Source organism: Zosterops lateralis (assembly GCF_965231275.1).
Source record: "Zosterops lateralis genome assembly, chromosome: 7".
NCBI lineage: Eukaryota > Metazoa > Chordata > Aves > Passeriformes > Zosteropidae > Zosterops > Zosterops lateralis.
The window spans coordinates 19,580,847-19,603,446 of NC_139767.1; the positions used below are offsets into that span (position 1 = coordinate 19,580,847).

Sequence of the window (22,600 nt, forward strand, 5' to 3'; positions counted from 1 at the left end):
TCTGGCATATGGAAAAGAAACTTTCAAGTTTTTCTTTTCCATCTGAGAAGTGTGAAAGGTGTCTTGCTAGTGGGAAGGTAGGCATGTGGGGAAAGTGCTGAAACAGAATAAACAGCAGATTTGAAGTTCTTTTTCAGTATGGGCTTCTCATGCTGGTCGGTGGTTTAACTCATCTTAAGCCTGTTCATTTTCTGCCCTTTTTCAGGTAGTGGTGCTACAGCAGTTGTCCAGGCAGCACTCTGCAAACCCAGGCAAGAACGTGTAGCAATAAAGAGGATCAACTTAGAAAAATGCCAAACCAGTATGGATGAATTACTTGTAAGTAAATAAGGGGGCAATATGTAACATGGAGACTTACCTTCTGTTGTGCTGTTACCAACCTTTTTGCTTGGTCCAAGAGTGAAGGTAGAATTTTATGCCGGATTTGAGAGAAGGATTTGAAAATAATCTGAAAGACTTACACCATTCCCTAAAAAGATAATTTTTTAATGTGTATTTTCTCATGTCACAAAAACGAGATATGCAAACTTGAATCTTGGGGTAATCAACTTGGGATAACTGTGGGAAGACCCTGAACTCTTGTTTTCTGGATGCTCAGTTTTTAAGAGATTACTGTCTGGTTGTCCATCTTTTTTTAATTCTGAGGGAAGATACATTTTCCTTTGGTTAAACACTGATTAAAAATATGAAGAAAAAATTTAGTAGGTCACCTTAGAATGTCTAAAGCATCAAAACACATTGGATCATTTCGTAATGATAACTTTTAAGGAGAAAAGGAGGAATGGCTACACTGCCATCTACACAAGGAAGCTCTTGTTAAAGCACATTTATCAGATAGGCCATAACAAGAATGTTTGAAGAGTATTATTTGTTTGGGCCACTGATCAGAGAAGAAAGGGACCTAGAAGAAGCCATTTATAAAGGAACTGCAGGAGTTTTTCCTCAGCACTGGTTATGGCAATCCAGACAAAGTCACAAAGAACTATTGAAACCCAAAACCTATTGCTTTCTAATGCTCCTAGATAGGTGCTTATAAGACTAATGTGTGTTTATATATAGGCAGCATAACAAGATTTGAAGGACACAAAACCATTCTAAAAGTGAGAACACTCTCTTCTGTTCCACAGGTTATACTACAGCCTAGAGACTGTGGGCTTTTTCTAATGCAGAAATTCCTGCCTCTGAAGGAAATGATCTCCTCAGCAGGGAATTGCCAGTGCAAAAGATATCTTGAATTTGATACAGAGGGTATGGTCCGTCCAGTTTCTTCAGATAAAATGACTTTTTTACAGTGGAGGACCCAAAATGCTCTTCCCCTGGTGATTGATGGCATTCGCCTTCAGTTTATGTGACAGCTTGTACGCGACATTGTTGTGCTTTTTACGAGAATTGTGGTAGTGGAACTTACTTCTGAGGTAGTGAGCATTCTGTCAACTGAAAACTCAAAAGATAAATTCTGAACTGTCTTTAAGCCCAAGGTGAGATGCTGTGCATGATGTATTAACAGCTACAGTCCCCAAAGAACATTTCTATAAAAAGATAAATACTAGTAATTGTAAGATAAAAGGTCAGAATTGGATCTTTTTGATAAGAATTTGAACTAATACTGGGAATGAAGAATTAAAATGTTACAAGCAAACAAGAAAACCAGACAAAACTGCCAGAATTCTGCAAGAAAAATTCTTGTGGTCTGGAGAAACTGTTGCAGTTAGTTACGAGCTTGTAAAAAGTTACCTTGCCAAATGCTTGAGTGTCTTTACTGTTGACATGTCTCCACTGTCTGTCAAATGAGGCAGTAGGTCTTGAATTTTTGGTCCCATATTGCTTTCTTTTGGTACAAAGACAACTGTCCATACCATCTTTTTTATTTTATAACGTAAGTCAAGTTCTGCTTTTCTGTACTCAGATTTTTTGTTTCTTTTATTTGTTGATCTGTTTTGATCTGAACGCGAATTCTGGTTTTCCTGGTTCCTGGTTAGGAGAGTTAAAGAAGTGTGTACACATATGTGCCTCGTACACATACATAATTAGCTTTTTTTGTGAGGTTCAGTATACTTATGACTCAGTTCTGTTAGAGAAACTTTAAAATTTTGTTTGAGAAATAGAGACTTTTTTTAGAAAAAGGCATAATTGTCCTTCAAAACTCTTGTTGCAACTGTACTAACATTTTCATTTCAGTTGATAGTACTTAGAATGTTCTTGTGCTTTTGGCAGAATTTGAGTCTAAAAATTTTGAGTCTAATTAGTTTTTAATCACTTATTTTTCTGATGAAACAGTTTTTATTGGCACAGGGATGTTCTAAAACTGTCTACTCTCTGAACACGCTGTTTTTTTAAACTGCTGGTGCACAGTGCTTATGAATGCTGTGCTGGGGCACCCTGCACAAGTTCTCAGCCTGCAGAGAGGTGGAAACGCATCAAGCCTGGTGCCCATGTAAGAGACTTAGGATTTGGGCCAGTGTCAATTAAAATAGAAAGGCAGTGTGGGAGGGAGTTTAAATATTACTGAGGTTACACAAACTCCCAAACTCCTGAAATTTGATACTCTGTTTCCTGCAATGTCCTGTGTTCTCACTATTGTAACCGAAGTGTAACTTTACCTCCAAGCCAAGGAGAAACTCCTGTCCTTAGTGCTGTCCTGACTGGGTGTCTTCCCCATTGCCTTACCTCCAGCTTTTTTGAACAGTCAAAACCTATACAAACCACAGACTGTTCTGTAGAATGGTTGTTTGATGGAGCAGATTTTCCAATCTGTTGGCGTTAGTGCCAACAGTGTTTGGGCCCCAGGGTGGATCTCGGGAGGAGCCCCCGCCTCTGGGGTGCCCTGCCCGGCCTGTGGGGTGCCCTGCCCGGCCTGTGGGGTGCCCTGCCCGGCCTGTGGGGTGCCCTGCTCGCCGCAGGGAGCCGGCACTGCCCGGCCTGTGGGGTGCGGCACTGCCCGGCCTGTGGGGTGCCCGGCCTGGCCTGTGGGGTGCCCTGCACTGCCCGGCCTGTGGGGTGTCCTGCCCGGCCTGTGGGGTGCCCGGCCTGGCCTGTGGGGTGCCCTGCCCTGCCCGGCCTGTGGGGTGTCCTGCCCGGCCTGTGGGGTGCGGCCCTGCCCGGCCAGTGGGGTGCCCTGCCCGCCGCGGGGAGCTGGCCCTGCCCGGCCAAGGGAGCCGAGCACAGGGAGTAGCTGCCTCACTGTTGCTCATTAACTGGGTCACCCACCTGCCCTTAGGCTGAAAGACATTTTTGTGCAGCTGCTCTGTGAAACTGGATCAGGAGTAACCTGGCTGAAGGAGGTTAGCTTTTAACCTGGGCACATTACCTGGTGCAGCGCACAAATGCCTGTGCTAGTGCCAGCCAGGGAGAAGAGAGGGATGAAGGAGAGATTTAAGTTCCTGTTACTTCTTTGCTGCTGGTGAATGTCTAAAGTGACATAAATGTGACGAAGCCTCCAGCGTGTTCTCCTGGATGTTCTGCTGCAAGCTGTTTCCCCGGCAGGGTATTCTAAGTGAATGCTTTTCTCTCCTGTGCATATCGTGGGTTACAGCCAAATAGATGGAGTCTGTGGAGGCTTACTATTCTGTTTGTGATAGGAGTTTTCTAGAATTGCAAGTCTGAATTAATTCTTTCCTGACTAAAATTTCATCCCTTATCTTTCATGAGGCGCTTGCTGTTTGTTTATTTTTGTTTTGCAAAGACTCTTTGAAAAAAAAGTCATGAAAGCTGAGACACAAGGTGCCTTTGGCAATGGTTACTGTGGTAGCTCAATTGTTGCCCATGAGTTGATGTAGGGAGGTAAAATATTCAAAGCACTTTTCAGTTAAAGATAGTGAAGCTTATCTCGGTCAATTAGTAACATTTCTGAATTATTAATGTCTGAGAAAAATAAATGAGGTGCATTTTTGCCCAGTGGTGTCAGCTGGACTTTTTGAGTCACTGTTATATTACCACCATAGGAAAAGAATAAAACCGTGTAAGAAATGAAACAGTAACCAGGAGCGGGAGAGTTACAGTTAAGGTTTGGAATGGGTAGCTGAATTAAGAACCTGAGGCAGTAATTTGACTTATGTTTAAGGTGACATGTCTTCTGGGAGAGGGGAATGTGCTCCACATGCCTGTCTTCCACCTACTGTCGTCTGGGGGATGACAGGGACCTATCTTGCAAATTGCTCTTATTATTCAGTCTCATTGATTCATTATCCAGATGTTCTTCCTTCTGTGGTTCAGGGTTCAGAAGCTGTCTAAGGAGGAGGACTTTGGACAACAGAAAAAGCCGAAATGTGATTTTAAAAAGAAAGAAAGAGGAGAGGAAAAAAAGAAAGAATCTCTGTTTAAAAAATCTCATTTAATAGTCACCTACAAACACCACGAGATTAAATCCCAGACTTTAATACATATAATTAACTTTTTGTTAGAAACCAGCTGTGATTTTGAATGCATTGCAATAAACCCCCCCCCTCTTTCAAACAATTGCTAAAATGAAATTTGAAGTTGAAAATGGCATTTGTGGCAGCTTTAATCAACCTAATTGGGGCCTGTGTAGTGCCTAACTTGCACAAGTGCTGTTGACTCAGAGAGAAACACAGTCCACCTCAAAGCAGTTGCTTTTCAGAGACCGGGGAGAGGAGGAGGAAGAGTTTTGTTAGCTGGATTGGCTTCTGGGCTGGCTCCCCCTCCAGGAGCATGTCCTCTAGCACCAGGGGTGGATCGGGGCTCTGTGACTGGAGATGGAGAGGGAGAAGTAGGATTGTGGCAGCCAAAAGTGGTGTGAGGCCAAACCCTCTGGTACAGAAGAGGCCTCATGCTCCTATGTAAAGGATTGGCAGAAGAATGAGAGTGGCTGGAAAGGTGTTACAGAACAATTATGTAAAAGAGTGAATAGAAAAAGAGCTCTGCTTGAATTAACAGATACAAGACAGTCATTCTTAATGTGTACAGCTGTGGCGTGTCATAGATGCTGTTACTTGGTAGTGCCATGTTGTGCATCTGTTGGTGACTGTGTGTTCCTCTAGTCAATTGTTTCCTATGACTTTTGGCCTGTAATATTGCTTTTTCTCCGTTTCTGTTTGGTTGTGTGGCTCTGGTGTCTACCTGTCCATTCCACAGTAGCTGAGCCAGTGGTGGTGTGTCCTTTGTTCAATGGCTTCCTTCCTCCTTTCCTACCTGTTGCCATTCTACTCTTCTTATCCCTTTTGAACAGAAAATGCAGTAGATTTTGACCTTTCCTTGCGTTTTGTTGTCCAGCCTATACCCACAGCTTCAGCTCTTGGAGACTACTCATTCTTCATTGCTCACTTGTGAATTTGACTAATTTCTTTGCTGTTCTCAGAAGAGAAGTGATGTAGCTATGCCTGTATTTTGGGGCCAAACTTCCCTCCTGTTCTTAGCAATTATTTTTTTCTTGCATGCAGATCTTTAGGTAAATTGAAATGTTTTAATGCCTTGATGCATACTTTGTACATACTTTAGTTCTGTTATAGTATTTCACTTTGGAAATTTAAACTTTATATTAGCAAAACTGATAGCTGGCTCTGTTGTGTTGGGCTTTGTATTTCTTACAGAAAGAAATTCAAGCAATGAGTCAGTGCAATCACCCTAATGTGGTGACCTATTACACATCTTTTGTGGTGAAGGATGAACTTTGGCTGGTTATGAAGCTGTTAAGTGGGGGTAAGTTACTGGTTTTACTTGTTTAGCTGCAAGGCAACTGTAGGATTTTTTTCCTAATGTACCACCTTTGAGTTCATTGACTTAAACTAATCAGAAAGGAGTAGACACTACATAGGATGAACCTCAAGATGTAGGCATGTTAAGGAGGAATGTGGAAGCTTACAAAGTTTATATATCTGTATTCATAGGACAGGCTAAGAATTACAGAAATACAGTAGTTATATAAACAGAATTTAATTTTCATTCTGAACCAATTTATCAATGTTCTCTATAAAGGCTGTGTAGGGAAAACTGATTAGAATTAAGTTAATTCTGTCAATGTGATCTTTTATGGAGTTTCTCTAGAATCCTCTGTATTTTTATAAAAATCCATATATTTCTGATTTCATAATGAGTTTTACTCATTCCTTATTCAAGCAAGATCCATCCTAGGGCTAGTATTACACATATTGCATCCTTTTTATTGCTTAAGCAAACCAAACACTCATTGCATATTTTTAATGATGATAGTTACTGGTATAAAATTCTTATTTAGTTCTGGAAGAGAAAACAGGGGACTGAACTTAATGTGCTTGTAGTTTAGAAAAGAGAAGCTCCAGAGTAGGGTGTGATGGTCCTGGCTGTTACATGATGTTGTTCAAGATTAGTCTTGATGGCAGCAGACTACTTTGCCATGATGCTGGAAAACAGGGATGGGAAGTGCTCATAACACTTGTTGTGTCACATTTGGTTGAATTGATCAGTTCAAGCAAAAGCAAGCACAGAGCATGAGAGAAACCAGTGATTCATGACAGGAAATTACTGTGAGCTGTCGAATAGCGCTTGGATAAAAACAAAATGTTTCCATTAAATGCCTTGAAGTGTATAATAACTGAAGTTCAATGTCAAACTCTGTGTCACTGGGAATGTTACCATTTGTTTGCATTTGTCACCTTCCAATCTTGCAGCTGCATGTTTACATCATGAACACGTGAACCATAATCTAAACTGGATAATAAACCAAGACCTTTGCAGTACCTATCTATTTAAATATGAGGTACTCCTGAATTTTTAATTTGTGGTTGCTTTGCAAGCTGTTACCAGATCTTTCTAATGGATCATTAAGTGTTACGGTATTTTTTACAAAAAGCGGTGCTCTGTATCTTGTTTGGATGGCTTAGTAGTGTGCTTTATTTTAAGAGCTAGTTACATGAAGAATTTACACATAAATGCAAAGATTTATGTGTAAAAATGCAAAGATTTAAATTGCAATAGCATAGAAAGAATAAAGGAATACAGCTTCCTAAAGAATCTGATATGATAATGCTTTGTATATACTTTTTTTCCTCTCCTGGATCTGTAATACAGGTTCAATGCTTGACATAATAAAGTATATTGTCAACAGAGGAGAGCACAAAAATGGTGTGCTTGAAGAACCCATAATAGCAACAATTCTTAAAGAAGTTTTGGAGGGCTTAGACTATCTACACAGGAATGGACAAATTCACAGGTAGGAGCATATACATAGTGAAAAGCATTTTCAAAATTGACTGTAGCTTGTTGATTCTGGTCAGCTGCAGTGGCTTGGCTAAGCAAGTTGTATTGCCTCTTTCACTTCCATAAATGTGAGCAGTAATTACCAAGTGATAGTGCTTGGGCAGATGCTGTAATCTTGGTTGCAGTTTGTCACTTATATTTAGTATTTGCCTGGGTCTTTATCTCTCTTCTAGTTTGAATAGGTTTGTGCTGTGATAAGTGTGCTAGAACTGTGGTCCATAGTCCTGTGTCTGCTGGTGCTCCAGATACCTAATCTGATTCTAGTTTGTGCTATATGCTTTGTGACTTGGTTACTGGGTTGCACAGTTCACCTGTAATCTTGGGCACTGGGACTCCTCTAAAAATGTGAAATGATTTTTTTCCTGGTAATCAGTAAATACCTGTTACAACTCTACAGACCTTCTTTTATGCCCACATGTGAAGCTGGGATTGATGCTGTGGAACTGCATCTTAGTGTATATGCATCTAATGATTGCTGTGTTCTGTATATTCTCTCTCCACTGACTTCCTCCATGTAATTGTGCATATCCCCTGGGGTGGTATATACGTATCTGCTGTGGGAACCCAGAGGTTGTCCCCACTCTTTGATTGTTGGAAGTGTGTTCTGACCTTCCTATTAATTTTACTGAGGTGAATTTTTCTTTTAAGGAAAGTATATGCAGGAGGTTTTCTGTTTCAAGTGTTAGCCTATGATAAGGGAATCTTTTTCCCAAAAAAACAGGTTTGCTGCAGATAGGAGTCTGAGAATGGAGGTGGTACTGATGTGGTGCAGTAATTGTTCATTATGTGTACGTCTTATGTCTCATCTTATAAATGAACTGTCACTGATGTAAATCAAGAGCTATTTCTTCCTTTGGCAGGGAGAAAATCGAGATAAACGGAGAAATAAAGAATAGTTATCTTGGCTTCTGGTCTGGCATGCCAAAGATCTGTCTTAGACCTTAATTTACTGTATTCTGTTAAGCTGATATTGTTGTGAAGGGCACATTCATGAACTTTTAAGGATAACAGGACTCTGTGGTTGGATTTCTGAATTCTCCTTGTCTTTTGTTAAAGTACCTTAAGATAAAAAGAGAGATCTATATGATACATCTAAGATTTCTCCTTTTTTTTTAACTGTGCAGAAGTCCTGTTGAAGTTGAAACACTGTGCCTTCAATTTCCCATGTACATTATAGGTGAATGCCGTGGTATAATTCAGGGAGTATTGTGTCAGGTGGCATTTGTTAGAATGTTTTCAAAATTATTCAGGGATCTCGTTCTGTTGTTTCAATGCATTCTTCTTAATGTGTTTATATATATATATATATATACACACATATATATGAGGAAACAGGTTATGTTACCTCTCAGTAGTAATATGAATTCAATAAAACTTGGAAAGGGTAATTTTCTCAAGTTGTAATTGTTATGATAGATTCTGTATGACAGTTTTAAACTGCACATTAAGAATGGGGTGCATGTTTCTATTAGAAAAAAAAAACAAACCAAACCAAAACAACCACAGAGTTTTCTTCTGAACATCACATGTGTGAATAGTGTGTTTGATGGATATTCTTAACTCTGAAGCACATTCTAAATTTTGAACATATTCAATGCCAAGTAACTTTTTACCACTGTACTCTATAGCAAACTATGTCTGTTCCTGGGCTTTAAAGGCTTAATTGGATAGAAATGTGCAGTACATTTACCTCTTTTGAAGATGTGTCTCTTCTCTGAAGAGATTGAAGAGGAGAATTTTTTTTCCAACTTTTCTTTTTCATTACTGGTGCAGTTGGACGTGAAAAAGTATTAATTCTTGGTTTACAGCTCTGAAAGCTTTCAGTTTGTGAGACTATATTTATAAAAGGTGGTAAACCAGACTTTGAACCTAAATATCTGTCTTCTTAAAACCTATCCCTGAATTCTGCTCATTTATTCTAGAACTGAATTCTGGTCATTTTATATGTGAAAATTTGTTAGAGTCTGAGTTCTGCACTCTGTTTTAACATTATTCAGTTCCATTTTACACATCAGCTTTCTTTTTTCTGGTTTAAATTTGAAAATGCTATCTTGTGAAATTATTTGGTATGCAATATTTATTTGTTTGCATAAAATATGCAGTATGTGCTTTCATGCTAACCCCTGTTTGTACATTCTAGAGATTTGAAGGCTGGCAACATTCTTCTGGGTGAGGATGGCTCTGTACAGATAGCAGGTAATGGTGGTGGTAGAGTAATGGATAAATAAAAGAAAAAGGCAATTGCAGGTGGATCAAGGGCAACTGATATTAAGGGGGAAAGTTTTTCTGTTGGCTTTTAACTATTTCATTTGGGTACCCACAAGTTGCCCAGTTTCAGATTTCAGGATTCATGATTAATGATACTTGACTCAGAAATTATTCAATATTTCTCTCTTTCCCATCAAATATATAAGGAAGCTTTCTAATGTCCCCTTAATGTTTCCATTTGCTTCACCCATGCACCTTAAACAGCTTGCAAATGGTAGAAACTGTTAATTTCATTTTTTCCTGCAAGTAATTTTAATAGTTCTTGAGGATCCAATAATCTGTGTGTACTGTCCTTTATAAGGACTTTGACTATAAGTTTACTAGTCACTGAGATGCATGAGACATATCTCACTGAGAATTATTTTTGGCATATCTGCCATTTGGTCTGGCAGTGGTGTCTGTTAGATACAGTTTAGCATCTTAAAGGTCTTCTGAGTGCATTGATGTGCTTCTTCAGCTGTAGTCTGTGAGAATTAAATTATTTGGTCTCATAAGAGCAAGGCTCATATTCCATCTCTCAGGCTGATATCAGATTATCTGGAAAACAGTGGGAGCAGGCGGTGATACCTGCTCCTTCCCCCAGCACACTGCCAGGCCGTCCGTGACTGAGCACTGGGAGCCCTTGGTTATAAAAATGGCTGTAGACAGAAGTTGTAGTTTTTGTATTAATTATGCTTTCAAAATACTGTGTAAATATGTATTTTAAGGAGTTTAATATGCCAGTGTCAAATAATGACAAAATTACATTTTTCTGTAATTACTGGAGGTGTTTTCTTTTCAACCTGAAAATCAGGTAAGTATAGGAAAGCAATAGGGAATAAATCGAAGTCTATAGTGAGCTACTCCATTTCAGTATAACTGGATTGTAAAAAGTACAGTTGAAAATACTCTTCATATATGTGCATTCAAATTGACAGTATTTCTGCATACATTGGGAACCTGCTCTTTCTTCCACTTACACACCTACCTCTCCCATACAGCTGTCACTCATGTAGTAATGGCTTAACAGAACACTGAGCCTGACTTTTTTTTCTTTTTTTTTCCTTCTTCTATTTAAGAATTTGGAAAAAGCTATTCATGTCCTGGTCTACTATTAAGTACATATTAGTGATGACTTTTCTGATTGTCTTTGGTTTGTCGAATTCCCATAAGAATTGAAATGACATATGGTATTCTCTCTTGTTCAAATCACATTCATATTTAGTTGCTATGCAGAAGAAGCTCCTCATCTTTGAACCATAGCAAATGCAAACCTTGGCACAAAGTGTATATTTGAAAACCTTAAGTGACAGATGTACTGGAGCCCTTTGCAACTTTATTCAGGAAGACACATACTGAGAGGTTAAACTTGAGGATGTTTTAGTGTGTATTTCCCTGATAAAGCTGCAATTTCTATTCCATAGCATTTCATGAACAGTGTGTCGTGGAGCAAAGGTCAGCTCTGCAATAGAGAGTTTCTTTAGGCATACCTTTGGGAACTGACTTTATTTCTAAAATGTAAAACGTTTGCTTTATTTTTGGTAGTTCAACAGATTTCAATTTTTCTCTTCCTTCCCAGATTTTGGTGTTAGTGCATTTTTAGCAACTGGAGGTGATGTTACTCGTAACAAAGTAAGGAAAACGTTTGTTGGTACTCCCTGTTGGATGGCCCCTGAAGTAATGGAGCAGGTATTTCTAATGCTAATCAAAAATTTAAAGCATTTTGTCTTTTAGTTTTGGAGCTTGAGACATTACCATCTTGGTTTTCCCTTCTGGTTCTGTTTCAGGTGCGAGGTTATGACTTCAAGGCCGATATGTGGAGTTTTGGGATAACAGCCATTGAGTTAGCAACAGGAGCAGCACCTTATCACAAATACCCTCCCATGAAAGTAACAATCACTTTGTAATTCTTAATGCTGTTAGCTGTATTATTAATGCTGCTAGATAGTTAGTACTACTTCATTTTCAATAGCACTAAGGGTATCTAAATAGATGTATTTTGTGGAGCATTTTGTCTCTTTTAATTTCTACGTTTCCAATTGGTTTCGCTTACAACACCTCATTTTTGGGTTTATTTTAGGTATTAATGCTAACGCTTCAAAATGACCCTCCTACTTTAGAGACAGGTGTAGAGGACAAGGAGATGATGAAAAAGTATGGCAAATCCTTTAGAAAACTAATATCATTATGCCTTCAAAAAGATCCTTCCAAAAGGTAGGTCACTATTGCCATGTAAAATAGAATTATTTTTAAAAATATGTAGACTACTTTAGGTTATGTAATCTTTAAGTGGATGGTTTGAATTTTGTAAAAAGCAGCTTTCAGTCACCTTCATCTGGGGAGAAGAAATTGCCTCTTTACTGTTCCTTAAGTTTGCTTTTCCTGATTGTTAACCTAATGTGTTTATACTTAAACACAGTATTGAATTAAATGCCAATTAAACAAAAGTCCTTGCTCTACATCTTAATTTCTCATCTGAAGCAAGATATAAATCTTGATACTGTGCATAAGTCTAACAAGATTGTTCAGACTGAGCAGCAGAATAGTTGGTCACTAAATATATCATTCTCTTGGCCTTTAAAAGAAAAAGAAATATTTTAATGTTCGTTTTTCTCATTTGTTTTTAAATGGGATATTTCCAGAGAAAATTACTTACTAAGAGGTATTTATTTTTTTACTGTAAAGTAAGGGTCTCCAAGTTTGTTGAATTTTCCTCATGTTTATGTAGGGAATTGCATGTCATGGTGTCTTTGCTATTTGTCCTTTCTTGCTATGTTTTTTTAAATAGCCAAGGTATTGAAAGTATTAAACATCTACTCCAAAACCACTGTTGAGGTCCCGAGTTCCCTGAATGATTAGTTTATTTATTCATTTTATATCTAGAGACACTTTTTGCAGGCTTTTCTTGCTGAAGAATTGTAGGAAGCACATTCTAATTAGCATTATTTCTGAAGGTATTTAGTATATCACTGTTTTCTAGAGTTTCAGAGCTACTATTTTTGGGGAAAGATTGTTCTGAGAGAGAAGTCCTAATTGACGTGTCATTTATGGTGTGTACTTTCTGATGTAGTGTTAGCCTAAGTCCAGGATGTGGTTGTAGGGAGTCAAATTGAAAAGGTGACAGCAGAAATACTAGAGAACAAGTATAATTAAGAAAAGAGACTGTGGCCACATCTTCATTCTTGAAATACTTCAGAAATTTTGTTTTGCTCAAAGATAATTTCTGTACTGCTTTCAGATTCCCAAACCCCTTACCCTTGTTGGTCTTAGTAGCAAGTTCTGATGCTTTAAGCTTAGTGCTGCAGTTTGACTGCTTACAGATAATAATAATAATAATAATGGATAATCAAGCTTCTTTTAGTTTCCAATATCTAGCAAATTTCAGGGCAAGATTAAAGTGGTATGAAGTAATGAGAAGTAAATAAAATAAGTTTTCTTTGTCTCCTTGAATATACAATGCTGAGTTACCTAATGTATAGTAAAGGCATTGGTGTTGAAGCATTGGTGTTCAAGGTACTTATTTAAATTTATACATTTGTTGAAACACATGCAATACTTTTATACTCAGGATTGCCTTTAATGGAACAATTAGACCAGCAAATATATGTTCAGATAGAAACAGATATAGAACAATTATTTTTATACTGGGGGGGTCATCACTATTTTCCATGTTTCTTACAATCCAGGATGTAATTTTGCACAGAGATCTCTCCAGTAGCTGTCATGTCAGTTGTGGGAGAAGTCCTTGCTCTTTGGGACAAATTCTAGGACTGACATTGCACTGCTGTTGTCTCAGGCTATGATGTTTTTGTTTTGGGGATTTCTGTGAGTGTTTCTCCCCAGTGCTGAAGATGCTGCTCACAATCCTCAGCTGCAATTCATTGCCACAGCTTGTGTGGAAAAACAGGAGCAGAAAACATTTCCAGAGCAGTTCAGAAGTGTCTGGCATAATTAATGCTAGAGGAATGGAGAACACTAGTTTGCATAAAACTTTACTAAAATGTAGCTTTTAAGTGTGCATAGTCCTCTTATGAGATGTGATGGTACTGTACTTTGAGAACTTTAAAACTTTGGCACAGAAGCTGATTTTTCTTTTAAATAGTTTTCCCTTCCTTTTTGCTCATCCAAGATACATGTATGAAATACTACTGATGGTCTCCACAGGACCACTAATCTGAACTCCTTTATTGTAGAACTTGATGCTTTGGAGGTGAAGAAAAATACATGCTCTATGGAACCTACTTCCTGTATCTAAATTGAATTCTATTAATGTCAAGAGTTGTTTCATTATTTCTTGCAGGTGTGAACTGATATATACATACAGACTATTTACTACTCCTCTTTTGCTCACCTTCTTTATAGATCTGTCCTCAAAGAAATAAACTAGGTCAGATTTTTGGGGGTTTTTTGAAGGTGAGATTTTCCAAATGGAAACTTTCTCACTGTTTTTCCTGGTTTGTTCTATATTCAATCTCTTACTGGAATTCCAATGGAAAACTAGAGCAGATGTTGCTTCTGTTTATTTAGAAATTATGAGTCTTGAAGATTTTGACTTCCCTTAATTTAGCCGTGTCAAAATTAGTCCTGAATGGTGGTGTGGGTTCCTAATGGCAATGGTGGAGGATTTTATCTCATCCCAAGAGATGCTTTGCTTTCCCTCCAGAGTCTGCTTCAGTACCAAAGTGGTACTAGTGGCTTTGGCTAGATAAGTAGCTTTTCGGATCCCTGATGCTAGGGAGACTAAACCTGCTGTTGGAATCACTTTGGTTGCTGTGAGGTTGTGGTTATCTCTTGGAAATGCTGAAACAGACTTAAACAGAACTGCAAGTAAAAATGATGTGTGTCAGTTTTTACCTTACAGCTATTGTTTTGATTTGTATTTGTCTGTTTGATTGGAAGATGATCCCAATGAGTCTTTGGTTTATGCATCATGGTAATAGTGTCAGTTTAGTTTCTTGAGAATATCTGCTGACATCAAAGAGGTAAAATAATGCCAATAGGAGGTACTGATGCTGCTGTATGGAAAATGTAATTATACTTTTATTGCTGTGGATCAAAATTTTAGTTGTATTTGTAGAGTCATTTGGGGAAGAAAGCAATACCTGCTTTTTTTTTTTTTTTTTTTTTTTTTTTTTTTTTTTTTTAAAGGTTAAATGCATTTGTGTTGAAAAAAGGGAAATGTGCAGCTTAAGAGACTGATTTTTTTTTCTCTCTTTTTTGGTATTTTTGCCATAAAGAGGCTTAATTTTTTTTCATGTGTGGTAAGTGAGTTTGTGTGAATTAATTCAGTAGTTATTATCATTCATTCCCCATTCATACAGTACTAATTCAAAAGTATTAGAGACGTACCATTTAACTAACGTCTTGTACTGTATTCACTGAGAGGGGTCTTTGTTTTCTGTTCTAATTTATTATTGATCTTTCAGGCCCACAGCAGCAGAACTTTTAAAATGCAAATTTTTCCAGAAAGCCAAGGTAAAACGTTTAACCCTACGAGTAAATTTCGCTCTGCCTTAAAATCTATGTGAAATTTCTTCTTTTCTTGTATTGATTTTTGACTTAACAAATGTTGGTTTTGCAGAATAGAGAATACCTGATTGAAAAGCTTCTCACTAGAACACCTAATATAGCACAAAGAGCAAAAAAGGTGAGTGCATTCACCTATTTTTCTTGTCTGGTGTGGAGTATAAAGCAGGAGCTCCTCAGTTGCCTTACATACTTAGTTGAATGACTGAGCCATACTTTTAATGTAGTCCTTCAAAGATAGTGAGTGTTGAATGAATGTTCTCTGCAGCCTTGCTTTCTCTGGGAAGCCCTAAGACATTTTTACTTCTTTCCTGGCCTTGTCAAAATGATACATGATGTTTGTCATACTTGATAAGATTTTTTTTCTCACTTCCTCTTGGAAAGCTACAGGTGAAGTAGTTGTGGGGAAAAAAGGTGACCTGCAAACATATAGGTTCATAAACTGCACAATTCATCTCTTCATTGATCACCTGGGAAAGGGTGAACATACTTTAAATGGTATTTATTGACAGCTGCCTGGATCTTTGGATTATTTCAAATAGTATTCCCAAAAAGTCAGGTTGAAACTCTGCAAGAGTGCTGCTGAGTTTTTCAGACCAGTGGAGCCTTATTCCATGGGTGACAGAGTTAAACCCACAGCTATGGCATATGCTGGTATTTCTGTGGTGCCTTTGGCACTTGCATAACTGAGCTTACCAAGTCATGTGCAGCAGAATAAAAAAAATAGTAACTCTTAACAGGTAAGTATTGTAAAGTCTTTAAATATGAAGCAAACTGCTGTTCATAAGAGCTAAGAAACAGAAATGAAGGTAGACTTCTGTTTGTTGTGTACGAAAAATTATTGAACTCCCTTTTCTCTTCCTGTTGTGACTTAACTCACCATGTCTCTTCAGTATGAGGTGCCTGCTCAGAGACTGCTGAGCCTCTGCAGGTGACACAGTAGTGTGCTGAGTCCAGCCTTCTAAAAGCAGACTTGCTGGGGGGATATTTTGAGGAGGGCATTTCAGAAAAGGTGCTGTTTCAGCCTTTGTTGGCACATCAGTTAGGCTGCAGCTTCCCTGACCGGCACTTGTACAATTTTCTGTTGTCTTTGGGAGTGTTGGTTTGGTGTAATTCTGCAACACTGAAATATTCTCACAGCTGATGGCTCGCACTTGGAAGAGATAGCCAGCAAGATCTGAGTGCATCAAGTTCCTTCGAATCTTCTTCATATGGAAGTAGTTTTGGGACCTCGTTGATGGTGGGCTCTGAGAGGCTGGCGTAGGAAGGGCTACTGAGAGGGTTTGTGGCAGGGGTGTTGTGCTGAGCAGGTTCTCAGCTGCGAGGGGGAGAGGAGGAGTTCGGGGTTTGGCCGTGTGGTGGCAGCAATGCCCACACAAACCGGGATCCAGCCGGAGCAAACCCGTCCTCTGGTTTTCGCTCACACCTCGGGAGCGCGGGGGTGATTAGACATGTGCTGGTACCAGCCAGGCTCCTGACACAGCGTGTGCCTCCTGGGGTCTCATCTCCCAGCGGATCCCGGGGCCAGCTTTAGACACTGCCTGTTAACTCGTGCATACATGCCCTAGACTTTATATTTCTTTAGATAACGTGGAACCTGGAGTTGCCGAGGGAATGCAGGATGGCCTCCCGTACGCCACCAGAAATAATTTTTTGAATTACCTTTATGACAATTCTTTCTAATTTGAAAGAGGTGTGGATCTTAAGAAATCAAAGGTATACAGTGGTGCAGACAAATTAACACATCTTTAATTACATCATAAATGGAAAAAATATTTGGGTTTTAACTACTGAAAATGCTAAATTATTTATATTTTAAAAGGACACAATATTAAAATTCATTGGGGATTTAAAGTTTAATTCACTTGTTAGAACTGTGCATGTAGGTGCTGTTTTAAGACACCATAAAATATAAATGTACTTTAATAATAAAACTCTGGGGTTTTGTTTAAAAAGCTTGTGTGAGTTGAGTTTGGTTACTTAAACATTAACATGTAAAATGTCTAAGAGGTTGCTCTTGGAAGAAGTAGCCCCTGTAATTGAAAAGCTAATATCACTAGGGCAATGGATAGGAAGGAGCTGGTGTCATCAGTGCTTAAATTATCTTCTGTGGCACTTGGTGTAAAATGCCTATGACTAATGATCTGTAGCACCACTGCTAGTACAGATGTCAGATCTGCCCTGCGGTGATCTAATTTTTCTTCCATTTACCACATGTATAATTGCTTTGCCTTGTTGCCTAGAACTCCAGCCTCAGTTTAGCTTTAACTTTAAATTCTTCTCTCTTGACATAGTGTTCACATGTTTTGCTTTTGCCTTTGTAGGTTATACTTGGTGTCTTTTTTTTTCTGAATATGAGTTCGGGTCTGTTTGTGAAATCCTGAAAGCATGTACACAGGTCTTGGGTGTGTGAGGAAAACATTTGGTGCTCTAGAGATATGTCCTGCTTTAAACCCCAATTTGATAATTGAGCAATGTTTTCACTGTGAGTTTAAAATACTGTTTAACATTAGAATTGCAAGCTACATGTTGGTGCATATGTTCTCCCGTTCCATTGTTTCATTTGCTTTTACTTTTGCTAAATTTAAAATTATGTCCTTCTTCCTTGCCCTAGCCTAGTAATTAAGGATAATGCTGAACCACTTACCCAGGAGGACCACTCCCTCTGCAGGACCTGGTTAGATATATATTGGTACTGATCCACAGGAATGAGTGTTACCCCATGCAACTTCTTACTGGCAGTTCTGGGTTTCACTAATGGGACTGCTCACCTCTAGGACATTGCTGGTATCAAGAAGAGCTGGAGAAAAGGCTGTGAGGGATGGTCCAAGCTCAGTGTGGTTGGGTAAGCAGGGACATGCTGTGAAGCCATGCTTTTGTCATTGATATAAATGTGGGAGCCCTGACACCCTGTGCCTCTGCCTGGTTGGATGATGTGATGATAGAGCAGCCTGCCCTGTCCTGCTTGGATGAGGGCTGTGTGCACTCCTGGCATGAAACAGCCCACCAAGAGTTTACATACACTATTTATTAACACATGCTGAGTTAGTTTTCATTTTGAACTGAACACTTTGTTTCATTTGTGATTAGGATTGCGGTATTGGAATAGAGCAATTTGAAATTTGAAACAGCTTTTAGAGTTCCACAGTCAGTTTTCAAATCTTGTCACACTAAAAAATTAATTATAACTGTAAGTACTCGGTATGCCCAAAGGGCCTGGGTCAATTTTATGGTTTTATAATCCTATTTTTTTAATTTTTAAAATCTCCTGCATGACTGCCACTTCTACAAAATGAACAGGGAAAAACATGTATCTGAATTTCATTTTATTGCTGTCTGAAGTGCTGCTAGTAAAAAAAATCTTAGCAATAATTGGGCTTGAATTCTATTTTTGGAATGGTGCTACTGCATTGTGCTCTTAATAAAAGCTTTTTTTAGAGCTGAGAGTTGTATGTTAGTGGGAAAAACCTGTGACAGCATGAAGAGATGATTAGTGTGAGTGATACCAGTTTTTATTATAGTTCACTAAAAATGCCTTTATGGATGGGTTGGAATTCTAGCTCCTCAGTACAGTTCTTTTAAAGTAATGGTCATGTTTCATTACATAAGATATCATCAATCCCCTGCATTTAATGACAGAAATATCATTATATCCCAGATTTCTTGGACAGCTATAACAGCATGATTGCACATCAGCAAGACATACATGTGCAGCCCTTCCTTATACATCTCACTAGTGATGGATGTTAGTACAGCAGAACTCCAGCTGAGTTGAAAAGCAGAGAGCAACATGAACCTGAGCTCAGATTGTTTATATAATTGTATATGAACTTTTCTTTACAGTTTAAGAAGAGCTTATTTAAATAATATTGATGTAAAAGTGATGTGACATGCTTTACTGGAACACTTCTTCTGGAAGACAGTAGCTGAACTATAAATATGTGTTTGGCAAGGCTTTTTGTGAGGGAGCGCCCTCCATTGCAGAGGATGAATTGTTCAGGTTATCCAGAACACTGCTACAAATTTTAAAAATAAATAGTGAAACTATGTTTATATGGTTAAAAAAAAAAGGAGGTATTGACACTCACACCATGTCAGGTAATTTTTTTATTTTCAAGAACTTGTTGGAAGGGAAATTGGAAGGGAAATTTAATAAAAATACTTTTTCCAAAAATGTAAATTTGACAGCAATTCAAATAATGAGAAAGCAGTGCCTGCACTAGTGGGCAGTAGAATTGAAAGTATTTTGAGGGGCAGACACATGCAGTTGCACCAGCTTTAACATTTCATATAAAGGAAGACTGCTTAGTCTTTTTGTGACCGTATAGTTAGATGCCACCATTAGATGCAAGGAACTTCATGCAGCATATGAGTTTGTCCATCTTTTCTTTCATAGGGTGCTTTTACCTTCTGTGTGGTTGGTTGTGAGGTTGGATTTTGCCTTCTCAAATGGATCTAATTATTACTGCGTAAGTGAGCTTCGAAACAAACCATGGTTTAGTTGAGTGCCTTTGTACTTCAAGTAGCCATTTGCATCTCTAAAATAACGTGGATTCTTATTATGGCAGAGTTTAAAAGCTTGTGCATGATTCATATAAGTTGTTGAAAAGTAACTCTGTTGCCTATTGGAAGGTGTGTTCCAGTCCATGGGCCATCACAGTTCCACTTCAGAATTCATTTTGTAGTGAGTCCCTGTCTCTTGTAACTGCATTGATCTGCTCCTTAGCTAATGTTGTGTTCATGACCTGTTGACTTGTTCAAAAATATCTTGAACATGGACTGCCAGGGGGTTGGTGTGTGATGAGAACTTTTCTGATTAGACCAGTAGTTTTAAGTATTTGGCATTTATCAAAGCTGTTGAAACTTGCAGAACTGGAGGAGGATTTTCTTCAAAGTGCTGTCGTGATTAAAGAATCAAGACAGCATAAAGGAAGTCCAGGTGTGTATGATGCTGGTAATAGTCTTTGATTAGGGAGTAAGTCTTGTAAATAAGCAGAAGACAATCCTATTTTATTGCCCTGTTTTGTAAGGATTTGGTTTTCTGTCACTGAAAATGTCCAGGAAGGGGCTGGTTTTACCTGTTTACCTTCTGAGAAATCAAACTTCAAACATTTCCCTTGCATGACATCCAGTACCAGATCCTTTCTCTTGGATTTGGAATGGCTCCCTATATGAAAATGTCTCAATGGAATTAGTTTTTATTTGATAATTTTCCCAGTATATAGGCCAAATCAATATTGTGTCAATGAAGGCAGCAACAGCTGGCTAGCTTGGGTTAACTTAGTGTCATGGGGTTTCGTTTCTGGAAAAGACATCCTTTCTGCCTGTCTTTGTTTATAAAGGTAACAAGGAGTTTTGGGAGGATGTGGAAGTGTGTATTACTTGTGATTTTGTATATTTTTGGGAAGTTTGTCAGGAAAGTGCAGGCAGATGAATTTACAAAGAGGATTGTCTAGAAGTCACGTGGCTCAGAAGCAGCATTCCCACCTGTTACCATTTGTTTAAAGATTGATAGTCTTTAGAAGTTGTGCTTTTATATCTAGAAATTAAATATTTAGCCCTTATAGTTAAAGTGGAAAATAAAAACAAAAAAGAGCCCAGGCTCAAGAATCTGAAGAAATTGTAAAGTAAATACGCTTTCTTGGTTAAACCCTGTAAAGCTTTTACAACTACAGTACCAAAAAGATTGCATGTCATTTGTTTTGACACTCCTTTTACCCCTGCACTTGTGCTTGATAGTGGTGATATTCTTGGAAATTTCTGAGGAGAGCTGCAAGGGAAGTACAGGTGAAACGGGACATCCTTGAGATGGTGTTACCCAGTGATACTGTAAGGGACTTAATTTAGCTGAAAAATGCTCTTGTCTCAAGGACTTAAAATTATGTCTGGAGCTGAAAACCCCAAGGTTTTAACCAGAACAAGTAGATTAAGGCCAGCAGAGCAGAAAGAAGGACTGGAACAGTAATAGTTAGTTTCTGTTTATCTCTGAAAAACAGCTCCACAAGAAAGTTACTCCACCAGTACATCTGCAGCTCAAGGTAAAGTCAGACAGTAAGAGAAGAGAAAGGGAGTGTCAGGGATGCACATCCCAGCAGGGCTGTGTGGGATTTACTGGCAGCAGAGGGCAGCCACATCCAGTGCAGCCGCGGGATCCATCCTGCCTGGGCTGTGTCTGCAGTCACAGCCTGGGAGTCTCGTTCCAGCTCTGGGATTTTAAATGCTGTAGGCTGGTTGAATGCATGCTGCTTCTTGATATCTGACTAAAAGAGAAACACTGGGGGCTTTAGAAAATTGGATTTTATAAAAATTGCAGATCTCTGTTAATTATTTTCATGTTAATTTATGACTGTTTTTTGAGAACGACACTCAAGTTTTAATTTGATCACCTTAATATTTGAGAGACCTTGAATAAATTCAAGTCTCTGTGAAATCTGTGTAGAATGCAGAATGTGTATTACAGTAATTTCTCTTATGTACATAAGCAATTGGAAATGTTGGAGAAAATAGAAAAAGGTAGAAATTAGAATTTCACCTTGAAATGGTACTTTCAAGCCTCTGAGTTTGAAAGTAAGTGAAAGTCATAGTAATTTCTTCTTTGAATTCTACAGTAATAGACTGTTTTCCTAAATTGTGTTCTAATGCTGACAGTAAACCCCACCTTTTAATGAGTTTTCTACTACTGAATAATGAAAGCCCTACATGAGGCTGTATTTGTCTTCTTTCTTTTCACCTCTGGGTATTTTAAGAAAGCAAACAGCTTGGATGATAGAAAAGCATGGTGGAATTGGAAAATGATGATTATCAAGGTCAGTCTAGTGATTCCTTTGGTGGAAAGTCTTCTAGTGGTGATTCACCATCATGATGTGCATTCATCTGAGCAGCCAGGAAAGAAAGCTCTAAAGATCTGGATCTGTCTTCATCATCTTTCAGAGTACTAAGTTACTTCACCAATTTGCTGTCTTTGATTTGTGTGGGGGTGCTGGAATGGTATCATAAGTTTCTTAGTTGTAGGTTTGATGTGATTTGGACTTTAACCCTAGCCTGGTAAAGTTCCTGTCTTGGATTGTGCTTATCAAAGGTTGATAAGAGTTGCCAAGACAACTCTAATCCTCTGCCCTGGGTTTCGATCATCCTATTGTATTTTCCCCCATCCCATTGTATTTCTCCCCCACATGTCCACCATCCCCCAGGCCCCAGAACCTTCAGGAGAGGTGTCTGACAGGGATTGGTGGGTCTCACAGGACCACATCCCAAATTCACCTGATTTGTTAATGTTGTGTATTGCATTTTGACCTTACCCACCTGGCCTTGTTTCATTGGTCTGGTAACTTGTATCCACCCCTGAGATTCTGGGGGAACAAAAACCCCCTGTAACCAAGGCCAGGGGTCACTCCCCAGAGGCACAGGCCTGGAACCAGGGCCTGCCCCTGAGTTACCCGAATAAAACCTTTCTCCCTGAGCCTGGAGTGTCCCCTCTTTCGAACCACGGCCGAGACAGCTAAGGCAAAAGCGCTGCGGAGCCAAAGACCCATGCAAAGGTACTGTTGGGCGTATCACAGCTAGCAGGGTGGCCCAGCTGACGCTGAGCTGACCTGAGAGACAGATACGCGAAGCAACAATTTGCTTTCTTTGATTC

General features: G+C 38.8%; 1 protein-coding gene across 8 annotated transcripts in view; it reads left to right on the forward strand.

Moving 5' to 3' along the window:
* The window catches only part of STK39 (serine/threonine kinase 39), an 84,839-nt gene that overhangs the window by 18,695 nt on the left and 43,544 nt on the right, over nucleotides 1-22,600 (forward strand). For 7 of the 8 annotated variants that reach the window (XM_083865767.1, XM_083865763.1, XM_083865769.1 and 4 more), the window contains 9 exons: nucleotides 206-318; nucleotides 5,547-5,655; nucleotides 7,003-7,144; nucleotides 9,332-9,387; nucleotides 11,018-11,127; nucleotides 11,226-11,327; nucleotides 11,519-11,652; nucleotides 14,865-14,913; nucleotides 15,020-15,085. In XM_083865767.1, coding sequence (XP_083721893.1) covers nucleotides 206-318; nucleotides 5,547-5,655; nucleotides 7,003-7,144; nucleotides 9,332-9,387; nucleotides 11,018-11,127; nucleotides 11,226-11,327; nucleotides 11,519-11,652; nucleotides 14,865-14,913; nucleotides 15,020-15,085 — 881 coding nt within the window. The remainder of the gene's footprint in view (nucleotides 1-205; nucleotides 319-5,546; nucleotides 5,656-7,002; nucleotides 7,145-9,331; nucleotides 9,388-11,017; nucleotides 11,128-11,225; nucleotides 11,328-11,518; nucleotides 11,653-14,864; nucleotides 14,914-15,019; nucleotides 15,086-22,600) is intronic. The other variant, XM_083865770.1, reaches the window with a different exon arrangement.